The sequence below is a fragment of the Macrobrachium rosenbergii genome, chromosome 8, assembly GCF_040412425.1.
Source record: "Macrobrachium rosenbergii isolate ZJJX-2024 chromosome 8, ASM4041242v1, whole genome shotgun sequence".
Taxonomy (NCBI): Eukaryota; Metazoa; Arthropoda; class Malacostraca; order Decapoda; family Palaemonidae; genus Macrobrachium; species Macrobrachium rosenbergii.
Window position 1 is genome coordinate 47,891,091 of NC_089748.1, and position 27,407 is coordinate 47,918,497.

At 40.4% G+C, this 27,407-nt stretch overlaps 1 protein-coding gene across 1 annotated transcript; it reads right to left on the reverse strand.

Moving 5' to 3' along the window:
- Positions 1-15,055: 15,055 nt before the first annotated feature.
- On the reverse strand, positions 15,056-25,036 carry LOC136841140 (protein O-linked-mannose beta-1,2-N-acetylglucosaminyltransferase 1-like). The gene is made up of 13 exons (XM_067108186.1): positions 24,830-25,036; positions 23,997-24,219; positions 23,062-23,186; positions 21,877-21,947; positions 20,204-20,280; positions 19,776-19,780; positions 19,496-19,665; positions 19,024-19,222; positions 18,433-18,617; positions 17,929-18,037; positions 17,631-17,705; positions 16,518-16,627; positions 15,056-16,255 (listed from the first exon to the last, which is right to left on the reverse strand). Exons 1-13 carry the CDS (start codon positions 25,034-25,036, stop codon positions 16,024-16,026), a joined length of 1,788 nt encoding a protein of 595 aa, XP_066964287.1. The 3' UTR covers positions 15,056-16,023.
- Between the last annotated feature and the right edge of the window lie 2,371 nt (positions 25,037-27,407).

The following is a 27,407-nucleotide window of genomic DNA, read 5'->3' on the forward strand; positions in this document are numbered from 1 at the left end:
CGCAAATCATGAGAACGCAAATACGGGGGGTTTACTGTACATATATTAACAAATTATAGCAACAATCAAAGGGCCAATAAAAGGATATAAGATTACATCTTTCCTAGCTCCCAGTTGTGATTTGATTATTAGGCACCAAGAGGAGGATTTAATACGTTTTGTCTTAACTAAGGCCTAGCCTGTGGTAGTGCTTTTGGAGAGAATGAGTGATGTTTTTAGATAAGGTGTCATGTGTTCCTTATATTTTATTTGTCTCATTGTTGTAAGCCATGAAGTTAATCATATATGAAGTAGATGAATGGTTTCTGGCTATGGCTCATCTATTTTGAGATTTTCATTCATGATTTTACATTTTAAAATGTTTTAAGCAAGGGGGCATGAATTTCCCCTCATATCTATGTACTGTAGGCATTTTTTTTTACCATTTCCTATGTCTATAATATACACATTTTTTCTTGGTAAGTGTGTCGTTTTGAAAGTATGCCTTCTCTACCTGAACTAGTCACTGTGTTTACCATTCCACCTGTGTTACCCAGTTATCAATTTGTGTATGTTTGTCTTATTATCATTCTGGTCAACGTATTGTATTGTATTTTGATCTATTTAAAAACACAGTTACCTAGATAAGTCTCAGTATTGTATTTTGATCTATTTTGAAACACACACATTACCCAGGTAAGTCTTAGAAGTTAGTTGGAAAGGAATTTTTAGCAAGTCATTTGGAGAAATGTTCAGATCAGCATGAGCAGTAGGATCCAATTTCTATTTTCTTCATCCATAACATGTTCAGTTACATTACTTGCCATATTGGTATTGGATATGCATGACAACTGAAATTTTACTTCAGGGATGTTTTCTCTCTCAAGATATCATACTCTTTCCTTAAACAACCAAAGATGTAAAACTTTTCTATATTACAGTACTCATACTTTGAAATAGTAACTTTTAAAAAATTTGGGCTTAGAAACTTATAATTGTTACTGTCTTCCGCTAACAATACAGTATATGGCTTTTGAAAATGACACTAATCCAGTATTTCATGCAGTTTATAATGTAGCGCTACCACCAGCAAGATTTCGCCACTTTCTGTGTTGTGGGAAGCTTCAGAAGGCAACAGCCTAAATATGATACAGCCAAGATCTTTAAGGCTCAGTATCTACCCATTCTTTTTCTTCTTTTCACTCTATTTATCAATGTTCCTATCAAGATTGATTGTTCATTAATGACTTGAAAGACTTGAATCTGGTTACGAAAATTCCTAGAACAAGACGAGGTTGAGTTTAAACGGCATACCTCCTCCTCTGTACAATTTGAGTATCTGTGGTTAAAATGAGAGAAAGTCAAACTAGCCCTCTTTGGATCTGCCTCAATGCAATGATGGTCCTTAGGTTACTGATGGTCAAGCGTACTAGGAATGTCCTTGTTAATGCAACAATGCAACAACTCCTACAAAGAAAGTTATATCTTCAAGGCTGGATTTATTGGGTCTTGCAAGTGTGTGTCCTCAAGATCCATGCGTGTAAGAGTGTCCCTTCCAGATGGATTGCAACACTGACCCAACCATTTTCATCCTGAAGGAAGTCTGTTTCACAGATCTGTTCAACAGGCTGAGGTTGATGTCTGATCGCTTATCCTCCTGTCAACTTGACTACAAGTGGGTGACCATGAAATCCCAAAGCAATCCACCTGTGAACTCCCTGATCACTTGCTACTGAGTTTGTGGAGCAAGGAGGAGGAAGTGAACTTGTCCACAAGCAAGGCATGTGTGGTATGCTCATGATGTGCATTAGAGCTACTAACAGAAATGGGACAGGTTATAGGCACAGGAGGTTAGGCAAGCTTGAGATGTGGAACAAGTAGGGTGCAAAAGAATGAGCCAAGGCCTCAAGGGATGGCAGGCACACTTTCACTTCTGCCTGAGACAATGAGGATTCTATAGCTGACACGGGTACTGGAGTCCAGGGCCAAAATGCATATTAGCAGGTGTCTTCTAATGTCATCTCTTACATTGATCTCTGTGTGCATTGATACCACTGGTCAGATGACCAGTTGCAACAACAAGTCTCATACAGCTGAGGTGCAGTGATCAAATCTTGTACCACAGTTGTTGCAGAGAAAATGATAATCCTTGTCGAAGGAAGACTTGAAGGCCCAGCAAGTCTTGGCTGGGAGGCACTGACAAGTACTTGGGTGTTTTTTTAGTTTAGTTAATTGCAAAATGTGTAAATATTCAAAACTTATAGCACAAAAGTGACAACTACCACTCGTTGAGGTATCGTTGGTCAATTAACAAACAGACGTGCATGAATAGGCAATTACTTTTAGCACAAAAGTGACAACTACCAGTATGCAGACTATAAGATAAAAGATGAATTAACACTCAAAGTTATGCAGAAAATGAATGTCAATAAATCACAAAATTTTTTTGAATTAACCAATACTCAAAGTACAATAACAGGTGCTATTCAGTGCCAAAATGTAACTGGTACAGCAGGTGAACAATAAAGTTACAGTTAACACAAAATATTAAAAATAAGTAATGACATATCCTACCTGAGATAACAATAAGATCATTAATGCTAGGAGGAAATTCCACGGACACAGTAAATACTGTATGGTAAATAAAAGCAACTTGACAAAAATACCTATAAATGTATTGATAAAACCACAAAAGCCAGGCAATACAGTAAATAAATCAAGCAACAAGGAATGGGTAATGTGAATGAAGACACACTCCAAAACCCTAACTAGACAATGACTCATCAACTAGTTAGCAACTGAGTAACCCTAAACCTTCACCAAAAAATTAACATAGTCTTGACAAAGCCGTGATCTGGAAGGAATTCAGCAACTAATAGATATCTACTAAATGCAGAAATCATAGATTTTATCGCTTAGTGTGAGATAAGTTGAAAGAATTGATTAGAAAATTATAAAATAAATTATAAGTACTGTACTGGCGACCTCTGAGCAAAGATACTGTACAAGGCAATACAAAGAGCTGTTTTACAATGCAGTACACCTCCCAAAAAGTGAAGCAGTTGGCAGATACATACCTCCAGCATCCATAGTCAGTAGGCACAGTAGGAAACTACTTTGGCCTGATAAACAAAAACATGAAATCAGGGAACAAGGAATTTATGGGTAATGAGGTTGTGGTGAAACAAGGAAAATGCACAAAATTACCACAAATAGTGAAAAGGCAAAACAAACTACTGTATAAAGCAATATTCTTTGCTGCGTCATAGACGGGAAAAGGGTAAATGCCAGCTTTAGAAGACCTTAAAATACATTAGATTAAATGCTATTCACTGTATTACAAAAACACAGCAAAAAAGCAAAATGTGCTGCTACAGTATCTTATGTAATATGGCAAAACAAATAATTAAATAATTACATTATGCTGTGCTTAACATCAGCTCTAATACAAAAAAAATTGGAAAAATGAAATTCAAGTGAATTGGGAACTTTCACCCAAATATTGTCTAGCTAACTACTCACTAGTTAGTGTCATACAATGAAATTGCACATCCTTTATAACTAAATTAAACTAGCAAAAAAAGAAATAAATATATAAAAAACCACCACCCACAAAACACTTGAATAATAAACTGGAATGCATCATCGCTGCTAATGAAATACTTTCTCACAAGACCAAAACGGGTACTGTAATTACTCACCGACAGTTACTAACTACTGCACTGACTAACACCACTTAACACTAGTACAATACTTAAATGGAAAAGGGCTCAAATTACTAATTTAATTGGAAAACAAGTTGGGGGTGTCATTGTACTCGTACTGAAGTGAAAAAGGGTAGAAATTATCAATTTTAAATGGAAAATGAATTACTATTCAGCACTGAAAAATTATCTTCAAGAAAACATCTGGAGAAAGATGGCAGAACTACATGTATTAGTAAATACATGCACGAGGGCCCAGAGAGTGCCCGTCTAGTAAGATTTCTTCCCACAGTCTCACAACCAAAGGGTTAATGATATGATATTTAGTATATATTTGATGAAACAATCAAATATTAATCTACTATACAGGCAATCTTTTAGCATATTGCTGTCTTGAATTTGGACATACTGACAAATTTTCAAGTGCATTTTTTAACAGTTTTACTGAAGTAGTGTGGACTGAAATTGTGTCCTGTGGGAGTCAAATTTGTAGTTGCAATAATGAAGCTCTTGTTTTGTTGTTAAGACATGTAAGTATTTGGAAATCATTGTGTAGCCTTTTGTTACAAATTTTCCTTATAAGATCTCTGCAGAAGAGTTTAAAACAATTGTCATTAAACTACAAAAAATAATGTCTTCTAGTTTCATGCTAAACTAATAATCTTTTTCATTCTGCCATTGCCCAACCTTATTCTTAGATTTTATCTGTGATTTGGTTTACTGTGTAGATTTAAGGTCTTGTTTTCCAACTATTTTAAATTCCAAAGTGACACTATAAAAAGTATGCTGTAACACTAAGTCAAAATTGTGTCATTGAATGACAGGTACTGGGATTGTACATAACTTTGTTGCATGCTTTTTAAAAAGATGAAAATGTTGACAGAAATGTATTTCATATTGTTTATGTATGAAAATTTTATGATTGTGTATTAAACAGAATAAAGATGTTACTTGAAATTGTTTGACAATTGGTTTTGGTCATCCTACATCAATAAACTTGACAGATAAGATCAATACAAACTGGGCGATTAAATTATTTAAAAAGATTGTCAGTACAAATAAATTTCAAGTATTTGTAATTAATTTTACCTTCTATGTTACTGATGTAAATAACGCTTACATATACAGTTTCCTCTATTTTATTAATGTAAATAATGCTTACATATACTGTACAGTAGACAGTATACTAGGTGCATAAAATATGCACCCAGGTTTGGTAGTTCAAGAAGAATAAAAATGTTACCTGATCATCTCAGCTCTCTCTCTACAGGTTATTTTGTTAGGGTCTACCTGACAAGTGCATTTTTCCAAATTTTAGCAACAGCCTTTTGCCTAACTCAGCTTTAAGCTCACCTTGAAAGGGTCATTAGTGAAAACTATATTGAGGCTGGAACTTGTAACAGTAGTGAAAACTAATGTTACAAGTTCCAGCCTGCATTAAGTTAAACTCTGAGTCCAGTACTGTAGTCATTATGACTCAAAAGGTTCAAGTGTACCATACTAATCCTCCAGGCCTCACTGAGCTTTGGCCTAAGAACATCCTGGTATTCTGAGAGCAGTCTATTTTCAGGGAGGCAACAGCAGTAATGGCTTTCCAAAAATTGACCCTTTTCAGTTTTCCCTGTTGCACATTTTTAAAAATACTGTATTTGTACTACCCTTACTTAGCTCTTCTATACCCATTTAAATTTTTTGTGTCACAGTTACAACTAGCAGTACAGGAAGAATGAATATAATTAATTTATTTTTACAAAACATAAACCAAAACTATGAGGGCAGCAAGGGAGTAAGGAACATAATGATAGACGTCTCTGTCCAATGATCATGTTTTATGGCCTTCAATTTGGGTTGTACCAGACATGTGGCCAATTAAAGTTGGCCTTATATCAATATGACTATACCATAATGGCTAGCTAAATTTCTTATGAATACTAACATGTCAGAGACATACTATACAGTAGTTAGAAACATGAAATATTGTCTTCTACATATTATTATTATTATATTCAGTAGGTGAAACCTATTCATATGGAACAAGCACACAGGGGCCACTGACTTGAAATTCAAGCTTCCAAAGAATATGGTGTTCATTGGAAAGAAGTAAGAGGAGGTACTGTAAGGGGAAATACATAAAGAGGAGATCCCACTTATTAAAAAGAAATAAATTAATAAATAGATAAAATGTATTAAAATGCAAGGAGAACAGTATTAGAGTAGAAATGCATTGCATCTTCGCTTGAACTTCTTTAGTTCCAATTGCACAACATCCTCTGGGAGGCTGTTCCACAGTCCAATGGTTTGAGGAATAAAGGACCTCTGGAACCGAGTTCGACGAGGCATATTTACTGCATATTGGCACTGTTGTTCAGCTAATCTGGTTGCCCTCGGCAGGTAAAAGGGATCAGGGATGAATTTTGAATGTGAAAGATCTCTACTGAAATACAACTTATGAAAAAATGACAAACAAGACCATCCATCGATAGTCCAAGTCATAACTGCTACTACTAGAAACAAAAGCTACCACCATGAACCACTGTATCCAAAAAAAAGATAAATCTCTGGCAGAGGCAGACATCCACACTGAGACAATATTCTAGTAAAGGAAGCACAAAATGACCTAAAACACATGGCACTGATTTTTATCACTGTTATAAATATATTTAAGGTGTCAAAGAAACGAGCAGGTAAAAGTTACTGCTACTTTATTACAGATCCAGGCAGCTTATATTATGGCCGACTGACGCTGGGCCGTGAGAGACAATGGAATTGACTGTGGACCTGAGGTCGAAACAATAAACAATAATATACAGAAAGCAGTACAAATTACAATACAAAACATACAGAGCTACAACATAGATACAGTCTTGATGCCTGTGAATGAAGAAACATGTGATACACAATGTGCTGACATTCGTGTATAAATACCATAAAGTAAAAATGATTAAAATGCGTGACCTGGCACGTTTTAGGGCGTGACTAATTGAGCTGAAGAAAACGGAAGTCACCAAAGAAAAACAAGCTCAACGGAGACTTACTTAATGGCGCGCCCGAAACACTATCCTGGCGCTGATTTGGTGACTTTACAAATACTTCCCCAAGACGAGGGACGCGTCCCCGATTAATCCCCTGTATCTGCTGGGGCGGCTGAAGGGCCGGCTCCTTGAAGATAACTGAGGGGCCTCCCGCCTGTGAGGCTGCTGTTTGGGCGGTTCCTTCCTGGGGCGGCCGCCCTGCGGGGTGAGGCGTGCTGGAGTGCGTTTGGGCGGAAGGGGTGCTGCGCTGCGGGGCGTCGCTGCCGACTCTCCGACAGGAAGGCGGGCTTTAGCCGGTCTGGAAACCCAGTCGTTTCGCCCCGGAGTGCCAGCTGAACGCTTGCTGTTCCGCCTCCAGCACGCGGAAGGGTCCCCTGTAGGGCTTGAATTAGTGGTGGACGGCCGGCGTCGACTCTGACGAAGACGGGTGGCGGATGACAGCTGTGGCGGCATGAAGGTGGTTGCTTTGCCGATGTATGAGCGCCTGCAAGGGGCGAACTTGCCGCCACGCCGCGGAGCCTCTGCAGAGATGGGGAGTGGCGTTCATCCGTCTACGAGCTCTCCCGGCACCACGAGGGGTCCCCAGGGTTTGTTCAGCTGCGGATGGGGGGCCGCGGCTCTGGGGCGGGTCCTCAACCCGAGGAGGACCCACGGGCAGCTGATGTTTCAGCCCTCGGCGGTGCAGGCCATGAGGGGATGACTTTATGACCTGTGAAACCGTTCAACCAGGCCGGTGGCCGCTGGGTTGTCACGCTGTGGTGGTGTGGTCGTGGTTCCCAGCAGTTGAGCCAGGCAGACCACAACTCGGAGAGGAAAGCGGGGCCCCTGTCGGTTGTGATGTGGTCCGGGACGCCGGGCTGCTTCCCAACTGGAGAGCAGGGCCTCAGCGCACGCCGGCTGGCGGTAACTTCTTGCATGGGTGTGGCTTCGCCACCTGCCGAACGGTCTACCACCGTGAGGAGGTATCTGGATCCGCCTGATGGGGAAGGGGCCCGCACGACGTCGATGGGATGTGGTGGCCAAGCGCGCCTGGCTGTGGGGGAACTTCGCCTACCCCCGACGTGTACCACCCACTTTACTGGTCTGGCACTGCAGGCACTGTTTTGCCCAGGCTGTGGCGCCCTTGCACCCGTGCCAGACGAACTTTTTGAGAGCAGTTTGGCGTGGTCCTGCCGGAGGGGTGTGAGAGGCCGTGAATGATGTCGAATACCTGGCGCGCGTGAGGCTGAAACCAAAGAGGCGGGCTGGCCTGTGCTGATGTCACAGAGCAGGCTGGGGCCTCCGGGCGGGGTCCGCCACTTGAGGGATGTGATGGCGTGCATGCTGGGGTTTTCTGGGTCAGCGGCCTCTTCTCTGGCAAGGTCCTGGTAATCTACACTGCTGCACTGCGTTCAACTCGACTCTGGAGGGGCGCTGCTCGGGATTTTCTTGCCGGGAGGTACCTGACGGAACAGGTAAATTCGGCTATGGCTGAGATGTGGCGCTGCTGTCTGAAGACCATCTCGTCCCCTGCTTCGTGAAGCGTGAACCAGTGGCTGGTGGTCTGTGAAGATTGTGAAGGCGTCCTCCAGGAGAGGAACTTAAGTGCCGAACTGCGCGAACATCGCGCAGAGTTCCCTGTCGCAAGGTGCTGTGGCGGGACTCTCATGGACTGAACTTTGCTGAAGGAATGTCGACTGGGGCGCCGATTGATGATTTGCTCCAGAACAGCACCCAGGCAACGTTATTACTGGCTCTGCCGTCAGCTGGAGGAGCCTTGGGATCCTGGTGTGCCAAGGCGGTTGCTCTAGTGAGGGGCCTCGTCAGGGAAAAGGCCTGCTGCTGGCTGGGTCCCCAAGACAGGGACTTGGTTGACCTTTGGGACTTCCGTCAGGGGGCCAAAGTGTCATCCTGGAGGATGAAACTTCTGTAAGAAGTTTACCATCCCAAGGAACTCCTGGATGCCTTGATGCAGGGTGTCGGGAACTTGGCTACGGCTGCCACTTCGGCGTAAGAGGCGACGCTTCGTCGGAGACACCTCGTGACTGTGAATTCTGCTTGGACGCCGAAGGTACACTTGTCAAACGGATGCATTTGCGGCCGCTTTCTGGAGGCGCTGGAGGACTGCTTTGATGTGCCTCTGTGTCGCCAGAGACTTGAAAATATGAGAATGTCACGATTTAGCAGACGAGAATTTTAGGTCCCTAGATGCTGTCCATGAGCCGCTGAAGGTACCGGCGCTTTCACCGAAGGTGAGCAAGGCGAATACATAGGACCCGGCGGGCGTGATGATGGCTGTCTTTGGTATGTCCTCTGGCGCAACAGGTACCTGGAAATAAGATTTAAGAAGGTCCAATTTAGTGAATATTTTGGCCCGTGAAAGGAGGCCGTGAGGTCTTGCATATTGGGTAGAGGGTAGTGGTCGGGCTCTGTTGCAATGTTGAGCCGCCTGTAGTCGCCGCAGGGTCTCCAGGAGCCGTCCGGTTTCTGCACCATGTGGGGGAGGCCCATGGACTGGAGGCTTTCCTGCAGATGCCCATCTGTTCCATCTCCGCGAATGCTTTTTTCGCCTCCTGAAGGCGCTGAGGGGGAAGCCTGCGGAACTTCGCATGTGTCGGGGCCCTTTAGTCACTATATGGTGGTATATGCCGTGCTTGGCTGGGGCCCCGGGACTTGGCGGCTCGGGCTTAAATACCTCAGGGAACTCCGACAGAAGGTGTGCATACTGGTGGGGCGACGGCGCTGATGGTGGGTCTGGGTCCCGCCGTTAACGGGAGAGACCGGCAGGAGTCGGTATCGAGGAGGCGCTTGCGCCCACGTCGACTAGCAGGCCGAAGTGCGCCAGAAAATCGGCCCCAGGAGTGGGGTTCCTACGTCCGCGACGATGAAGTCCCAGGAGTAACTCTGGCCAAGGATGGAGATCGACAGGAGCCTGGTGCCGTAGGAGAGGATGGGGTTCCGTTGGCGGCCGTCAGAAAGCGGCCGGGTCTGGTGTCTGGTTGCGGATCTCTGGATGCTGGGAAGACCGACTTAAAGGCTCCTGTGTCGACCAGCATCATCCTGCCGGAGACGGTGTCGCGGGGCGTAAAACCTACTGTTTTTGAGGCCCTGGGTTCTTCGGCTGCCATGGCGGCCTGTCCTGCTGGCCGCCGCCACCCCCGTTTTTTGAACGGTTGAACGAGCAGGGCGGCAGGCAGTTTCGGGCGTCCTTTCCGAACCACTTGTGGTAGCGACAGAAGCCCGGGGACCTCCGTCTGCTGTGGTTCGGTGGACGTCTGTTGGCGATGGCGTTGACGGGCTGCTCTACGTCCTCTTCAGGCTGGACGGAGCTGACCGGCTGTGTGGCCGGTTTTAGCCGCTGTGAAGCCTTGACGGAGTCTGTGAGGTGTTGTGCCGCCTCTATGAGGTCCTCGACAGGCATGGTGTAGGGGTGAGCGATCTGGTTGCGTACTTCCGGGAGGAGTTGGCGAAGGTAGATTTCCCGTATGAAGCTTATCTCCTGCCGCTTGTTTGTGCCGCCCAAGTCTGGTACTGACAGGAGATCTACGACCATGCCCCAAGCGTCTCTTGGATTGAGGTCGTGGCGTGGATTATTGGCAAGGTCGATAGCACGGGCGGCCCGCTCGGCGATGGGCAGGGAGCAAGCTTCGAGGAGGAACTTTTTTGTGGTGCTGTATGTGAGGGTGTGTTTCGGGTACTCGCGAGATGAGTTTTCTGTACACGTCCTCCGGAAGGGCGTTGAGCACTGTGTCGGCCTGTAGGATTTCGTCCGTGAGGTCCGCGATTCTGAAGTGGCTCTCCACCCTGCGCAGCCACATCGATGGGTTCCCCTGCGTAAACGGCGGCAGCTTTACGGTGAGGGCGGCCCGCGATTGTGTTGCCCGGCCGTCGTGTGTTCGGGCGCTGGTGTGGAGTTGCGGGAGGGCCTCGATGCGGGGCGGGCGCGGCTGTGATGGGAGGTAGGTAAACCTCGGAGTCCGCGGGGTCGCGTTTAACTGCATGAAGGAGGGGATATCGCGTCCATGCTCGCTCCTTTGACCCCCTTACTGGAGTGGGGTACTCGCGTCAGTGCGCACTTTTTCGTGCGCCGTGTGGTTCCGCTAGTGACGCTGGTGGGGTGCGCCGACGAGTCAGCACGCTCAAACGCTGGTTACAGCGCCGTGTTTAGGCCGCTAAGAGCGTTTTGGAGAAATCCTGGAGCCAAGACTGAGTCGCCGTGTGAGTCCGCTAATGGCTCCGGGATACTCTGGGGGTCACCACTGTAAGGTGTCAAAGAAGCGAGCAGGTAAAAGTTACTGCTACTTTATTACAGATCCAGGCAGCTTATATTGCGGCCGACTGACGCCGGGCCGTGAGAGACAATGGAATTGACTGTGACCTGAGGTCGAAACAATAAACAATAATATGCAGTGAACGAGTACAAATTACAATACAAAACATACAGAGCTACAACATAGATACAGTCTTGATGCCTGTGAATGAAGAAACATGTGATACACAATGTGTGACATTCGTATAAATACCATAAAGTAAAAATGATTAAAATGCGTGACCTGGCACGTTTTAGGCATGACTAATTGAGCTTGAAGAAAACGGGAAGTCACCAAAGAAAACAAGCTCAGCGGAGACTTAATTAATGGCGCCGCCGAAACACTATCCTGGCGCCGATTTGGTGACTTTACAATATCAGGCCTTATGAACAACACCAAACTTTTGTGCGGCATTTGCTGAAGCTTTCATTAGATGTTTCTCAAAAGTTAGATTAAAAGTCAGAGCTTGCAATATATCAAATGTGGAAACAATTAGTGGAGTATGGGTCACTGTACAATACCTTGAGGTGTCTTGAAAGAATAGCAATTCTTTTAATGTCAGTGACTGCTATTGAGAGGATGGTAGGGAAGAGACTGAATGCAGATACTAGCCTGGTGTGGCATACAGCACAAGGATAGGGACCAGTGCACTGTGTATGCAGCACTGCTTACGCAAGCTCCAAACTCCTTGGCTAATGGCCTGCACCTGCCGGGAGTAAAATGGAAGGCAATGGGATTCACTTCTTTAGCTGCATTTAGCAAGAGAGCAAACCCAGCTGGCCTGTGCCCAATTTGCTACTTGAACTCCAGCTGCAAAAGGAATGGGCTAGCTTATTATTATTATTATCAAAAGAGGGCCTTTTTTTTCTTACAAAGGCTGCCTAAGGTTTTATAACAATCCCCAAAGTAGATCTTATAAAAAGAAGAGGGGTGATTAAGAATGGGAAACATGGTGTTTAAAGAAACAAAAGGTCAGATATGAAAGAAAGAGAGAACTGATAACATGCAAACATATACTGTATATAAAAAAAACAAAGATAAGTACAAAAATAGTATGGGCAGGGACGAGGCAAACAGCCTCAACTTACACCAGGCTAAAAATAATAGAGAGAAAAGGCAGAACGCTGCAAACTGCACTGGGTTTACTAATGTTACATTAATCTTCACAACCCTATTAAGTTAAATCAAGTTCAGAGAGCAAGCTAATTTCTAGAATTAATTGTGCATACAATGAGTCTGAGACACCACTCATATTACAATAAATTGTTTAAACTATTAAATTAGCCCATACAGTAATATTTACAAAATAACTTAGCTAAGTCTACTACTGTACATACTGAAGCTGAGTACTGTATGACTAACACTAACTACTTATATAGTACCAGTGTTATGATTCTAACTTGACTGCAATCAAACTAATCATGCTTAGACAAGCATGATCCCAAGTGAGTCTAATATACAACTTTCTCACTCTAAAACTTGATCAGCTGTCATGCAAAACATCTGATCCAGATGATCCTGTCTCAATTAAAACAACACTTCTTCCCCTATCGTTTCTTCAGCCCTCTGTCTTACAATCTCAATCAAAATCCTTCAGAATAATCGTATCCCTATAATTCTGTAGTCTCCTTGTTACCTTTATTTTTGTTACTTCTATCACCCTTAACCTTACACATAAGAATAATTATTCCCCTCACACATTTCTCTGTAATTTTTCCATAATCCAAACATTTTACACACCCTTGTGAACCACTCAATCCCTCTATCACCACTATACTGCAGTATTTCACTTGAAATCCCACCAATTCCAGGCATCTTTCCATTCTCCTATATCTTAACTGTCCCCCATCCTAATCATTAATTCTAACTGGTACCTCCAACCTTACACTAACCTTTTCAATTTTGCATCATTCTGCTCTGCCTCTCTTACAAATTCATTAAATCCTCAGAATACTATTACTCACTCCACTGACCTTGGACAGCTCCCTCCTAACAGCATTTCTCCATTTGCAGCTTTTATTCTGAGATCTAGTTGTTAATTTACTAACCTTCCTCTCTGCACTTACTCCTTATTCTTCCTAAGTCTTCCTCACCCACTATCCACTTTTTCTATTACAGTAATCCCTCATTTAACCGCACATCTAATACCAACACCATGCCTATGGCACTTTTTTTTTTTTAAATGTGACTGGGTATGTGTACTAAATGGCAACGGTACAGATCAAGGCACACAATGTGCAGATGGATGTGCTCAGTAAAGGCTACACAGTCTGGATTGGGAGAAAAAAAAAACTACACAGCCAAACCTGACCAATGAATGTGACCTGCAGCTGGTTAGGCTCAAAAATATTGCGTGCAGATTGGCTTAGTGATGTGGAAAGGGGAGGGGAAGAAAGGTCTAATACTGTAGTTAAGTGGCTGGTGTAGGTCAAGGGGAATTAGTAAGCTTAGGCTAGTCACCCTTAGTCCTCCAGCTTTCTTCAATGAAATGGAAGCGTCAGCTTTCAGTGTTCCCTATGTCTAACTAGAGTTCATGCTAGTAGTGCATGGCCAAAATCAGATGTAATGGAGGGGGGTAGATCTTGTCTTATTAAGGAGTATGGACTGACAAAAGCAACCTTGCAAGATATCATGGGGTACAAAAAATAGCTTCAGAAAATATTCAAGTTGTTTGAGAGCAAAACAGTACGTTCTTACTAGTGTTTTAAAATCAGCTGCTATAGTGTTACAAAGATAAAGTTAGGAAAAGTTTGTAATCTGATATCAACCTCTGTGAAAGCCATCCATCATTGGGGGTTTACAATGTTTTAAAATTTTCATCAAAGGACTACTCGTTCTTCTGCTCTGCCCCTAAAGCACTGTACAGTGTACTGTAAAAAGCTGCCAGGGATAAATGTGAGACATAGTCATAAGTGCCACATCTCCCTAATTTTTATTCTTCATTCTAGACCATCTAATAGGAGTATATCTAATACTCATATAGTGTACTAGAGAAAAGTTTAAGTTTCAAACAAAAGCATTCAGAAGGGTAGCAGCCTTAGCCTACATCGGCAGTTGCATGTGTGCTGCTACATGGGCCTAGTACAGTACACAGCCTACAGTACAGACCCAGTAAACAGAGTGTCACTGTCTCAAACACCCCATGCCCACAAATCTAATTAACTAACTTATAAAGCTACTAACCTAACCAGCTTAAGCGTACATATGTATTGCTGTCAACACGTGACGAGTCATGTTGAAATCTTGCTGCTGCGACCCATGCTATGAATAAATAGTATATCTGACCGTACCAAAGCAGCTGTTAAATTAATGTTGTTTAGACCTAAGTTCGACTATAGGCTGAACCCTTGGGTCAAGGCCACATGGCTGTGGTTGTGGCTGGCCTAACACTCCACTGGTGACCAATGACATGGGCATAGGCCTAGGGCATACCCTAGGCTATATCCTTCACTCTAACTGGTCACTCAGCCTAATCATGTAAGCTATAGTTGTATAATTAATAAATATTTAACTTTATTCTCCTCTCAAATAATCTACAGTCAAATACTGAACAAAGCCATCAACACTCACATAGGTTAACTTACATTTGATAAGTAAGGTAACGTTATAGAACACTTCACCACCATTACAGACACTTACTCAGCCAATGACGCTAAAATACAGAATGACCAACCTTATGTCATTACCGTAAGTGAACAAATCAAATCTTACATAAACAAAATACGGCAATTTTTTCAAATTATCTCGTCAGGTTTCTCAAATGATCTTACCAGTATTACATTATGAGTGTATGCACCCTTTCTTATATTGTAAAAAAAATTTTTTTTATTCATATGTTATCTTCGTGCGGATAATTGCAGAAGTCTTTCTTTCAAACAAATTTCATTCAAGTAATCAGGAACAAGATGCAGCATTCACTTTTACATTAACTTTTACATTAACTTTTCTCGTTTTCCTTCGTAATTTATTTGTCTAACGGGAATGTCTTTTTCAATTTCTTCGAACTTCATTCAGAATTTCTGGGGGGTTCACCGATGATTAAAAGTGGGTACAAGTTCTAAAAAATTTAATTTATACTTATAACACACTATGTACTATACAATAGATCCGTTACAAAATTCCTAAAAATGGCTTGTTTTTGTTATCGTTTTAGATTAAGAAAATATCTCTCAATCTGCATCTTTTATTTATCTCCCCGTCGAATAGTTTATTCTCTCTATGATCGTTGCTAACGTTTTCTCCTCTTCCACCACTTCCCGTCATATTTTTCGCTCTTACTTTCTTCTTGACTTCCTCATCCATCCAGTCATATATTCTATGAATAATTTTCTCTTCTGTCGTGTAGCTAAACTATCTTTTTTCTCTCTCTATCACCTTTCACTGCGCCTCTCATTTCCACATCCCACTATTTAATATTTTTGTTCTTCCTCGTCTTTCCTAAATACACAAACAATTCCTGCTCAAATCATAGTGGTGGGATGAAGAGGAAATGAAAGTTTGGTAAATAAACAGGGGTGAGGGATAAGGTTGCTCTAAGTAGCGCCTGCTATGATCAAGCTGTAACAAATAAAAATGACCATGAATATTTTTATATAAACCTTGCAAAAAAAAAAAAAAAAAACCTGCAGGGATGGGGTGATGAGATTTCAACAAACTTGGCAACATCACCAGGAATTGTTTTAAACTGAAGAAATCTTCAGGAACTCAAGTTTGTTCACAATATACGATTCAACGATTAATCACAAATGAGAGTTTTAAATTCGTCTAGTTAGCCTGAGGCAGAACCAATGTATACTGTATATAGGCTCTGCCTATGGTAGACCTTCACATTAATGTGTAATGCGTGAATGTAAATTATGTATATGGATACGTTGTTTCTAAAAACTACGTCTGTTTATTTTATTTTCTAACTGTAAACTGAGCATATTCACAATTCTTGCTTGCTTTCTTTTTCTCCTTTTGACACCAAATGCTTTAACCAGCTGATCAATCCCAGCCGGCGCTCTCTTGACTTTCTGATTACATGACCATTTTCCCGTCCTCTCCAATTTCTGACATAATGAAACTACTTTCCCACATCACGTAGTTCTGCAAGGTGACTTCTTCAAAGAGGCTCGTGGCGTTGATTCTGTAAGCGCCTCTAAGGCTGGTCATATGCTTCACGAATTTTTGCCTGTAGATTAACGACCTCTTCAAGTCGTCCTTGCTGGGATTGTAAACTAGACGGCCGTAGTCTTCTTTTTTCACCCTGCTGTAAAGAAAATAAGAACATCTCTTGTAAATATTCTTAGAGACAGAACATTCTCTTTCGGGGTCGCTTTATTCATAAAAAAAGCTTGTTGGATTTAAGCAATTACAAATTTTAGTCCCATTCCTGATTACGAAATAGAGTTCTTGATAGCAAGATAACTTATGAAGAGGTCATAGTTTTTTCAACAGAGTTTGTGCATTAATGTGCCTATGTAAGTAAAATAAAAAAAAAATTAGGAAACTGAATTTCCCAAGATACTCACCAGTAATACGAGCCCGGGCAGCCAATGATGTAAAGGGAGTTGCCATAGTAACCGAGAGTGAACATGTAGTGGTGGTGCTCCATTCTTCCCCTCTCGTAGCCGTTCAGACACTGGAAAATCGAAGACCTTATGGGCAACACTTTCACGTATAGACTTAGATGTTCCATTATATGCAGTTCAAGAAGTAGACAAAAATCAATTTAAGATGCAGACACGTAGGATGGAAGCAGGTAATACATGAATGATGAAAGCGTGAGAGAATTCAGTATGGGAAAGAAATACTTAAGCGGCGTCACACGTGTTACTTCAGCGGTGTTTAGCTCAACACGCTGGACAACGAAACTCGAAAACATGTCCCACTTATTAGAAATACTGTTAGGTCAACGTGGAGAAATCTAATATGCAATTTAAAGTAGGAGTGCTTTTGTGCGTTTTGAAGGAAGCAACAATTCCTAAAAAAAAAAATTGGCATACACACTGGCTAACATAGGCCTATGCTCGAATACCTGTCTATTCGTGAGATATTTGATCCTTTTAGCATTCTTTTAAGCGTTACTATATTACAAATATATCAGAATTACTTTCTTATAGTAGCTTGTATTGAGTAGCTACATCTGAGTAATGTTCCCTTTTTACAAAAGAAATAAATAGATATTATTTGGCATTCTTTTTAAATACTGCATTCTTCTTCTTTTTCCATATATATATATATATATATATAACATATATATATATATATATATATATATATATATATATATATTTTCTAAACTCATCAGGATCGAACTTGGTCTCTCAAGGTGGAAAAGCAGGGCGTTTACCTACTGAGACCTGGTCTGATCTCTGACGTGAGTCAGAAATTTATTTCTGTTCCCCCGTGATTGTGTGTGATGATTTATATATATATATATATATATATATATATATATATATATATATATATATATATATATTATATATATATATATATATTATATATATATATATATATATATATATATATATATATATATATATATATATATATGTGTGTGTGTGTGTGTGTGTGTGTCTGTGTGTGTGTATGTGTATTATTAAAGCAAATAAGTTACATCCCTGAGAATTATTACTTACCGTGACGAGCGTAAAGTATGCAAAACTCGTATCTGTCTCATATTCGCCATAGAAATACACCACAAAACTTCCAACCTATAATAAAAGTAAAATTGTGAGATATTTGTTCTTTGCTGATTCATTAGTACACAGCAGTTGTGTAATATAGTCTAGTAATCCCTTCTCATGCTTTTGAATGCTTTTAGATATTTTTGTAATTACTGATGTAAATATTACAAAAATTTCACTCGAGTGGTAAAGATTGTTCCATTATTTTTTTTTTTACCGTGGACTTATTTAAATAGTTTGAAAGTTATACTTTTTCCTTTGGTATGTATTCCTTATCGCAGGGGTGTTCCTTGATTTCTAGAACAGTGGCATTTCTCAGTTCGCTCTCCAAATAGGCTTCGTAGGCATCTTTGGTTAAGCTGTAAAAAATACAAATTTGGGTAAACACACTACAATAAGATGCCAAAGACCATGTCGATGCCAAGTGATGCGTCTAATTTTTCTCTAATATGTCTGACAACACAGAACAGGCATGATGCTGTACATTTTGTACAAATCTGAAAGATGTTGACAAAATAGAATTCTGTCGTGAGCAGTCGCCCAAAATTATTTCCAGACGCGAGAAAGAATTACTTACATGTTTTTAGCAGTTAGGTCTTATTATAGTCTTTTAAGGGGACGTAAGCATACTGGATGTCATAATCTTTTCTATATCCAGAAATGCAACTTTACTAAGGTAGTTAAACTATATGGATAATATATATAACGAGGAATAATTGCTATCGGTATCATTATGATTTGTCGATGTACTTACTACGATATATTAACTTTGGCATCGGGGTCAGCATTGAGAGCCCGCCTGTCTAGGTAAGCAGACTGCTCCCATCCTGTGATGTGGTAACCTCCATACCCCTTGTGGTACGTTCTAGGGACCTCTGGAGTCACAATATCTCTTCCCCTCTGTATCCTTGCTCTGATGTACCAGTCCCAGTCTGCAAACTGAAATAATATATTTGAAAACTGAGGTGGTCAAGTGTATTCCAACCCTGGCTGAGTCACTCTATAGGAAGAGAGACAGAGTTGAGGGTTCGATTAAAAAAGTCAGTTTACTCATAAGAATATTTCTGGTGATTCATGGAAATGTGGAGAATGTACACACATTCTCTTAGTACATGAAATGATATCATTGCAATGTTCAGATGCTCTTGTTATTAGGGCAATGAAAGTACAGTTAGGCCTAAGCGTCATGCTAAATTAGACTTTTTTTATTTTGCTATGCTCATTTTCTTATAAGCATTATTAATATTTAATTTTGTGTAGACTATTGCTTCTTTCTTTAAATCCCCACTACAATAACGAATGCAGCTAAAACGGAGTTTAAACTAATTCTTATTTCACTGTGTACCTCTGTCATGGTAGGCCAGTCCACGAGAAGCTCCTCTGCCAGTTCCCTGGTAATCATCCACCCATAGGCTGGGAGGACCTCTTCCCGGTAAAGCCTGGACGTGTCTATCGCCGTCGGGAGGAAGCTGTTGTAGTTGTAGGCGTTAATGCAGAAGATGGTCTTGTCTGCGTCCAGGAGGGGAGCTGTCTGATGGAAATAACTGGCCGAAAATAAAGTTGTTCGTGAACTTATTAGACACAATTGATGTTAGGATTATGAATAAGAATATGATTCCAGATTTATGGTAGTAGGCAAAAGGTAACAATGACTGGAAAGGTAGCCACGAATCAAAAACTGAACTGAAAGTTAGAAAAATTAACGTGTGAAGTGAATGCTCAGACAAATAGGCTGTCAGTTAGTACTAGCAATAAACCTACTGGGGAATGTTGACATAAAGCTTAATGTAGCGGAAGGAGTGACATGGAATTTATACCTTATGAAATCCGGTGAAAGCACGAGATCATCTTCTAGGACGATAATTTTATTGGCTTCGGGGTTTAACTTGAAGGCCTGAAAGATCGAAAACTTGATGTGCTGACTAATTCTGGACAGCGTTCTCAGAGCCGCTGGATTCAGGTGATACACTGCCTGTAGGCCAATGAGCTGCAAAAACAAGAGCTTGATCAGTAGGGAGGCATTTGTAAACGGTGATCAGTTTATTTTGGACACTGGTTCAGTACTGCCTGCTTGAATTAATCTTTGTTGTCTCCTACCCCACCTATGTGAGTAAAATTCACGCATGACTTTTTTTACCCAGTAATTGCTCCCTTTGCAGGTTTCTGCCCAGAACGCTGGAAAGCCATATTATTATTATTATTATTATTATTATTATTATTATTATTATTATTATTATTATTATTATTATTGTTGTTGTTGTTGTTGTAAACACAATCTTTTGTATTCAGTCATAAAGGTCATTATATTACCTATAAAGCTTCAAGTTTCGACAGCATAGACTACAAATAGTTACACAGTGGCCTGTAACCACAGTAAAAACTTCTGCAAGGACCTGTATTTCAACTCTGTAAATAACGCTGACATGTGTGTGTGTGTGTATATATATATATATATATATATATATATATATATATATATATATATATTATTTTTTTTATTCTATCTCATTTTATGAAATCTCTACTTTTCTGCAATCCATCCACAGATAACAGAATAGATGTGTTACCGCCACCAGCTTGTGTCCATAGCTGTTGAATTTGTCTGTGAAAATTAAAAAAAAGAGGAAAACCCATGAAAATTCTTAAGTCAGAAAATCAGTCGTTAACTTTTTTCAGCTGACGATCATTAACGACTTCTTACTTTGTCTTTTCATTAAGAAATGATCATGTTATTAAGTTCTCTTCGTGACTGAAGTGTATAGAAATATTCCTATAGACAAGTTCAGAGGGGGTAGTCTACTTTAGCCATTTTTGAAATTAGGCTATAAATATCAGAAGTTATTTTTTCAGATCTTTCCGACTGATAATATTTTTTTTATAACAAACACTACTGCAGATCTTTATAAGTTTCCTTTCCCCTTTTCTTTCTGAACCGTAATTTTGTAATATTTAGACTGGTATGAGGGTATAAACTGTTGTCAACATTACTGGTCCCCCCAAGAAACTACGGTTCTGTTGTCAACATCAGAGTATCTGGAGATCTTGGGCATTTCACGCCTCACCTGAGAACTGATTTTTTGTTTTATTTTCACATTTCTCCTAAGGCTTCTCTGGTTTTTATTTTAATTTACAAGAAAAATTGTTTCATCCCTCATGTAATCTCGTATGCCTCAACTTCCCTTTGCTTCTTGAATACAAACTCATAAGTATACTTCTATTTTAGTAGTTTACCCATTTAAGCGTGGCCACTATTTTCATTCTGTGCATTTTTTCAGGTGCCTTTCTCCACGTCCACAAGACATAAAGTGATAATCATTTCCTAAAATCATCTCATTTCTCTCCTACGTGCTGCACGGCTTCTTTTCCTGATCTAGCCTATTCCCTAATGTTTTAGAAAAATCAGTTATTTGGCAAACTTGCCTTTTTTATCCAGTACCTTCATCCGATAGTTGCAAATTGTCTAGAATTCCTTTCGTTCAGTATAATCAGTTTCACTGAGGCTTCTAGTTCTAAATGTACTCCTGAAACTCAGATGGGACCTCGGCTGTTTAATGTGCCTGTCGTCAATAGCCTTCAAGCTTCTGTCTAACATTCCTGACCTTTCATCATCGTCAGATACCTCTTCATTATCTAGATGGTATTGCTTCAATTACTTTCACCTGTTTAATCAAGTCTTTCATTAAGTTATTTATCTAAGCGTTTCCAAATATCTTAAACCTGTGTGGTATCTGTCAGAGCTCCTGCAGTACAAGTTACTCCTGTGGAAAAGTTGATTTCTGTTGCGCAAGGCTTTGATAATCGTAGGTGCTGCCAAAGATTATGCAGAATTAACACATGAGTTGAGGCTCATGGGCCCTGAATGTGAAAGAATGCCAAAGATGATGAAACACTGGTACCTGGTTTGAGGTTCTTGAGCCCTGAATGTGAAAGAATGCCAAAGACTATGAAACATTGGTACCTGGTTTGAGGTTCTTGAGCCCTGAATGTGAAAGAATGCCAAAGACTATGAAACAATGGTACCTGGTTTGAGGTTCTTGAGCCCTGAATGTGAAAGAATGCCAAAGATTATGCAACATTAGCACCTGGTTTGAGGCTCATGAACCCTGAATGTGAAAGAATGCCAAAGACTATGAAACATTAGTGCCTGATCTGAGGTTCGTGAGCCCTGAATTCCAAAGAGACTTTTGAAATCACTTACTTGAGAACCTTGGACTGGCGCCTGGCAGTGGCGATGACAATTGGAATCTGTTCCTTCATTTCGAGTGGCGGCTGTAATCAAAGGAGAATTTGTTTTCGTAATTTTTTCGTGACTGGGTATGTTGTTGACATTTAGTATAAGTAAATAAAACACAATTTACAAGTAGCACCTCGCAAGAGTTTACTCATTCTTTTAAGAATTTTGCACTGTCATTTAGAAATTTGAGAAGTAAGGAAATACAAATGTTGCACAGCAATAAGACAATAATGACGCATATTTTTGTTGAGAGCTCATTTTGAAGCTTCCAAAATGCTCACAAATCACTGTATTTAAATTGATTTCATAGTGAATTTGCACACACTCCCAATACCATACCCGATGGCGAATTCCTTCTTAAATGTATAGACAGTTTGTGAGAATGACTATCTGATTACAGTATTAGAAAGGTATTTTTTAGGTGATGACTTCAAGTGATTTAGTCAATGATAATTTGATTACCTAAGAAAAAAAATGTTAGTCTTTTAGTTTATTATTTTAAATAAAAGATTAATAATAATAATTCGAGTATCTAGAAAAGATTGAAATTCTGATTGATTATCTCTAATAAGATAGTTGATAATTAAATTATCTCCCGAGATTATTAACTTTTTTATTTAATTACTTCAAATAAAATGGTTATTGATAATCTAACTGGCTCTAAAAGAAAAGTTAACTTTCTAAAAAAGAAAGCACGCTTCAACAAAAAATCAGATATTTGAAAGTGGGTTTTCTTGGTAAATAAAAGAAAGGAAGATTATCTTAAAAAGAAACTGATACTTCATAATCTAAGAAGTACCCCCATGCGTTCATGGTCTCCCATTTAGAGATAATATAAGATTATTTGCAATTCCAGCCAAAAATATGCTTCTATAGAAAAGCTGTAACTGGAACAGAGGGTAAAGGGGTAGCAGGTGTTAAACATAGCCCAGAAGGCATGGAAGCACCTCAGTTGCCTCTGATTCAGTCCTATCAAGAAAGAAAAAAGCAGACCTGAACATGTAAGTAATATTCTAAAAGGGGACAGAAAAAGACAACACAACATATTGCCTAATAATCAGTCACAATAATTGACGATCAGTTTCGCTACAACTGAAAACTCAAAGGATTTCACAGGATTCCACGCAAGAAGAAGAAAAACTAACTCACAGCATCAGCCGGTGATATGATCTCTGTGGTATCGCAGCTACAGAAGTCCCCGTACCCCTCGTACGTTTCGCAAAATCTCGCTCGGTCCTCTTGCTTTGGGTCGCTGTACCATTCACACCTGTTTTCTGCAAGGCACAAAACGGCCAGGTCAAGATACGTGAGTTATAATGACTGTAACTGAGACTTTTTTGTTGGCCGATTGGGATAAGTGAGCTGTCGTTTTGTGCACCAGACATTGACCAATTCGTATCGCTTCAGGAAGGTTAGTTTCATGTGAAAAGATACTTCACAAAAGGCTTGTTCACCTCTTGTTTGTTAGTATTACGAGCTGGAGACGTGATATCATTGACAATACAGTACTTATAATAGTAATAACTTGAAATATGAGAGTGAGACGTCATCCTAATGGCATGAACAGTCACACACACACACACACACACACAAAACAAAGAAAATACTCTCTTATAAAGTCATGTGAATGCAATCAAGATGGATGTTTGTATTGATTAGTGTGTTAGCAAATCACATAGGCTACCAACTTGCACAAGAAACATCGGCTTTTCATACCTTCGATATAGCAAGGTAAATTAAATAAACAGTAGATTTAATTTCGAATTTGTGACCAAAAGTTTTAAGCAAGCAAATTAATTTTATGTTGTAGAATTATTTCCTTCATTCGACCTACAAGTTGCCTTGCTATTCTGACAAATGGTATACTCATTACAAGACACCCTTGTAAAAATGCAGATAATCGAATGTCCGTCTTCGTAGAAGTGCAAGAACAGCGAGGACGATGACGTAACGACCAGATATAGGCGGCCAAGTCAAAAAATACTTCATTTACAATATACCAGAATTGTTTTGGGATATTGTTTCAAGATAGGGCCGATTTCCCAAAATGCTTTCCCATACTACCATCGTTGCCATGCACTTACTTTTGGGGGATTTAGGCACAGTGACTGCCATGTAGATTGGGCTAGACCTGCTGGGCCTGACGTAATTGGCAACGGTGGTGAGAGTTTCAGCCCACAGCGGGCCATTGATCAGACCCACGCCTGCCCACATCTCTCCAATGCAGACTTCATCCACAAGCCAACCGTCAATATACTCAGTCAAGAAATTTGCTGAAGCCTCGTTCATATGAGACCTCCAGTCGCCCTGCGAGTGAGAGAAAGGAAGATGGAGTAGATAAATACCGATAAATACCTCACTGCTAATCACAAATTAGTCCTGACTAGAAAGATTCTCTGAATAAAGATTAACTATTAGACTTTGTTACATATCAGTATTGCTTATTTTCATTACTTCAAGGCACTGGGGCACACCATGTGATAACCTGCTGAAAGGGATATTGACAACAAAAGGTTTGAAAGGTGTAACAGGAGGAAAACCTTGCGGTTTCAATGTGCAACAATTGCTAAGAGAGGGTTGAGGAAAGTAAGGTGGAAGAAAGAGAATACGAACGGAGACACAGTAAAGGGGATAAAGGGGTTGCAGCTAGGGATAGAAGGGAACTTAGGGAAGCTGCAAAAACCTGAAGTAATGCCAATGGGTCATGAGTACTGCCTACAGTGTACCACGTGAGTTACACTGACGGATAACCTGCTAGACCAGACCTATAGAAAGGGCACTTAGGAAAGAGTGGTACTATGAGCTACCTTGGTCTCACTTTCAGCAAACAAGCAGACACACTAGCCCATAACGAGGTCTAGCATAAACCCACAAATAAATAGCAAATGTTTACCTTCAAGTAACTCAGTTAACTTACAGGAGCAGCTAAGACGAGGATCCTTCCAGCCTGCAGGCTATTCAGCATTTCCATGAAGGGCCTGTAAGCCATAGGCTGGCCTGTCTCGTAGTGACCCGTGATCAGGACTTCGCCAGTCGTTGGGTGCAAGACTACCACCCCAATGCCCCGGTGGGTGGGACGATATTCGTTCGGCAACGATTTAACAGTCTCGTTGTGCTTGTACATAACCTTTTAACAGAAGGAAATTTTTTAAATACTATAACGATTTGTCCCTGTTTTGACCAACTGGCGTAACCCATTTTTTTAAGGTAAGTTGCCGAGGTTTCCAGTCAAAGTTCCTCAGTTTTGATATTCCATAACATATCAAAATTTCAGCTGTCCGCGTTGTCAAAATTTCCAACAAATTTCCACAAAAGATGGGCTAATTAGAAACTCTGAATGATATAAAAACTTTGCAGACCATTTTCTCAGAAAGAGGAAAAAATGGCTTACGCCAGGTCGTCAAACTAGGGACGGATTTATCCACTCATTTGCTTAATCAACTAATATCATAAATAAATGAGTGGAGTTGTTTGGTAACTGAATAAATGGCAAAGAGAGATGTAAATAATCACATTGCATTTTCTGCTTGTATGAAATACATGTAGAACTTTTATTATTGGTTGCAAAGGTAAGTCTATTCATCTGTTCAGCCACCCAACTATCTATCAGCCTATGCACACCAACAAAGGATAATGAATATATATAATAGCCAGTGAAAGTTACGAGGATACCAAAATCAAATGGAAAGTAAAACAACTAAGATATTAAAAATGAAATAGAACATAATTAACAAAATAATGAATATTATCCTCTGTACATTTCCATAAGAAAATTTTACCTCAGTTATTTTACGCTTTTATTCTATTGAAATATAAAGTTATTACAAAATCCGGTTGTTTAATCAAGAGAATCTTAGCCTCTGAGTCGTAGCCTACGAATCTCAGCCTCTGAGACTTAGCCTCAGAGTCTTAGCATCTAGCCTATGAGTCGTAGCCTCGGATTCTCAGCCTCGGATTCTCATCCTCTGAGTCGTAGTCTCTGAGACTTGACCTCTGAGTCTTAGCCTCTGAGTCTTGGTCTCGGAGTCTTAGCCTCCGAGTCTTAGCCTCTGAGTCGTAGCCCCCGAGACATAGCCTCTGAGTCTTAGCCTCCGATTCTCATCTTCTGAGTCGTAGCCTCTGAGACTTGGCCTCTGAGTCTTACCTTCAGAGTCTTAGCCTCAGAGTCTTAGCCTCAGAGTCTTAGCCTCTGAATCTTAGCTTCGGAGTCTTAGCCCCTGAGTCTTAGTCTCGGAGTCTTAGCCTCGGAGTCTTAGCCTCCGAGTCTCAGCTTCAGAGTCGTAGCCTCGGAGTCGTAGCCTCTGAGCCGTAGCCTCAGAGTCTCAGCATCTGAGCCTAAGCATCTGAGTCATAGCCGCAGAGTCTTAGCATCTGAGTCGTAGCCTCAGAGCCTTAGCCTCAGAGTCTTAGCATCTGGAGTCTGCCATCTGAGTCAAAACTCAGAGTCTTGAAGACGGAGTCGTAGCCTCAGAGTCTCAGCATCTGAGTCTTAGTATCCGAGTCGTAGACTCAGAGTCTTACCCTATTGCCGTCTACTTTGATCTCAAGAGTGATGTTGTCGGCAAATATCTCGATGTCAATCACTCCCGATGTTAAAACTGTTGGTCAAAAAAAAAAAAAAAAGGTTAGTGATGTTAGTGCGTGTTTTTTTTTCGTGTGACCTGGTATGAAAATCTATTTAATAATTTCTTATACGTCTGAATTCCTTATAATTAATAAGGAGCTTTTCAAATGTATCTTTGTTTCCTGTTTTTTTTTTTTATGTATCGTGAGACTTGAAAAATAACCTAATTTTTTCTATTTCGATTTTGTAATAAATTTTAATTTTAACATTCTAAATTTTAAAATGTTTAATTTTAATATTCTAATTTTTTAAATTTTTTATTCTAATCTAAATTTTCTAACACCCGCTACCTAAATTTCATTTATGGAGCTGTTCCAGACCCATGAATAGGGAATAATCATACGGTGATCATCTGTTATCCCTAGGCTGGGTCAGCTAATGCCCTTTAAAATGCAAGTTTTTTTAATTTCTAAATTAGCCTATTGCACAAAATAGAATGTCTCATTCTGACAAACCTCCGCAGAGCAGTCACTTTTCCTTTGTCAAAATTAATTTATTGCGCAAAACAATTTTTGTTTTTGACATAAATATGTGTCCGCAAAGCAATTACTTACTTTTTTCTCTGTCAAAATCTCCTGGTTTTGCCGCAATAATCATGCGGTCACCTGTAAAATAAAAAATAGGAAAAAGTTAACAATGAATTCACCTTTAAATAGAAGAAAAAAAAAACTGATGCAATATCATGCAGAAGTACTGGAGACTTTTTTTTTTAGCAATTGCTGGTAAGCTTATTAAAACAGTCGCTGGGATTCCTCTGGTCATCAAATTTTACGACTTCAGTAACGCTTTCAAACATTTTAAAAGTATTTTTATGTGTTGGAATCTTAAAACCCGTGACTTCTGACATTTCTGCTTGTGGTCAAACTAACTT

Excerpts from the sequence above, each read along its gene's own strand:
- LOC136841140 (XM_067108186.1), bottom strand. The coding sequence starts at position 25,036 with ATGTACAAGCACAACGAGACTGTTAAATCGTTGCCGAACGAATATCGT. Across the intron at positions 18,618-19,023 it reads ACTGGCCTACCATGACAGAG|TTTGCAGACTGGGACTGGTA; the intron begins GTACACAGTGAA and ends ATATTATTTCAG. Across the intron at positions 16,256-16,517 it reads TGCCCGGGCTCGTATTACTG|CAGGGTGAAAAAAGAAGACT; the intron begins GTGAGTATCTTG and ends TTTTCTTTACAG.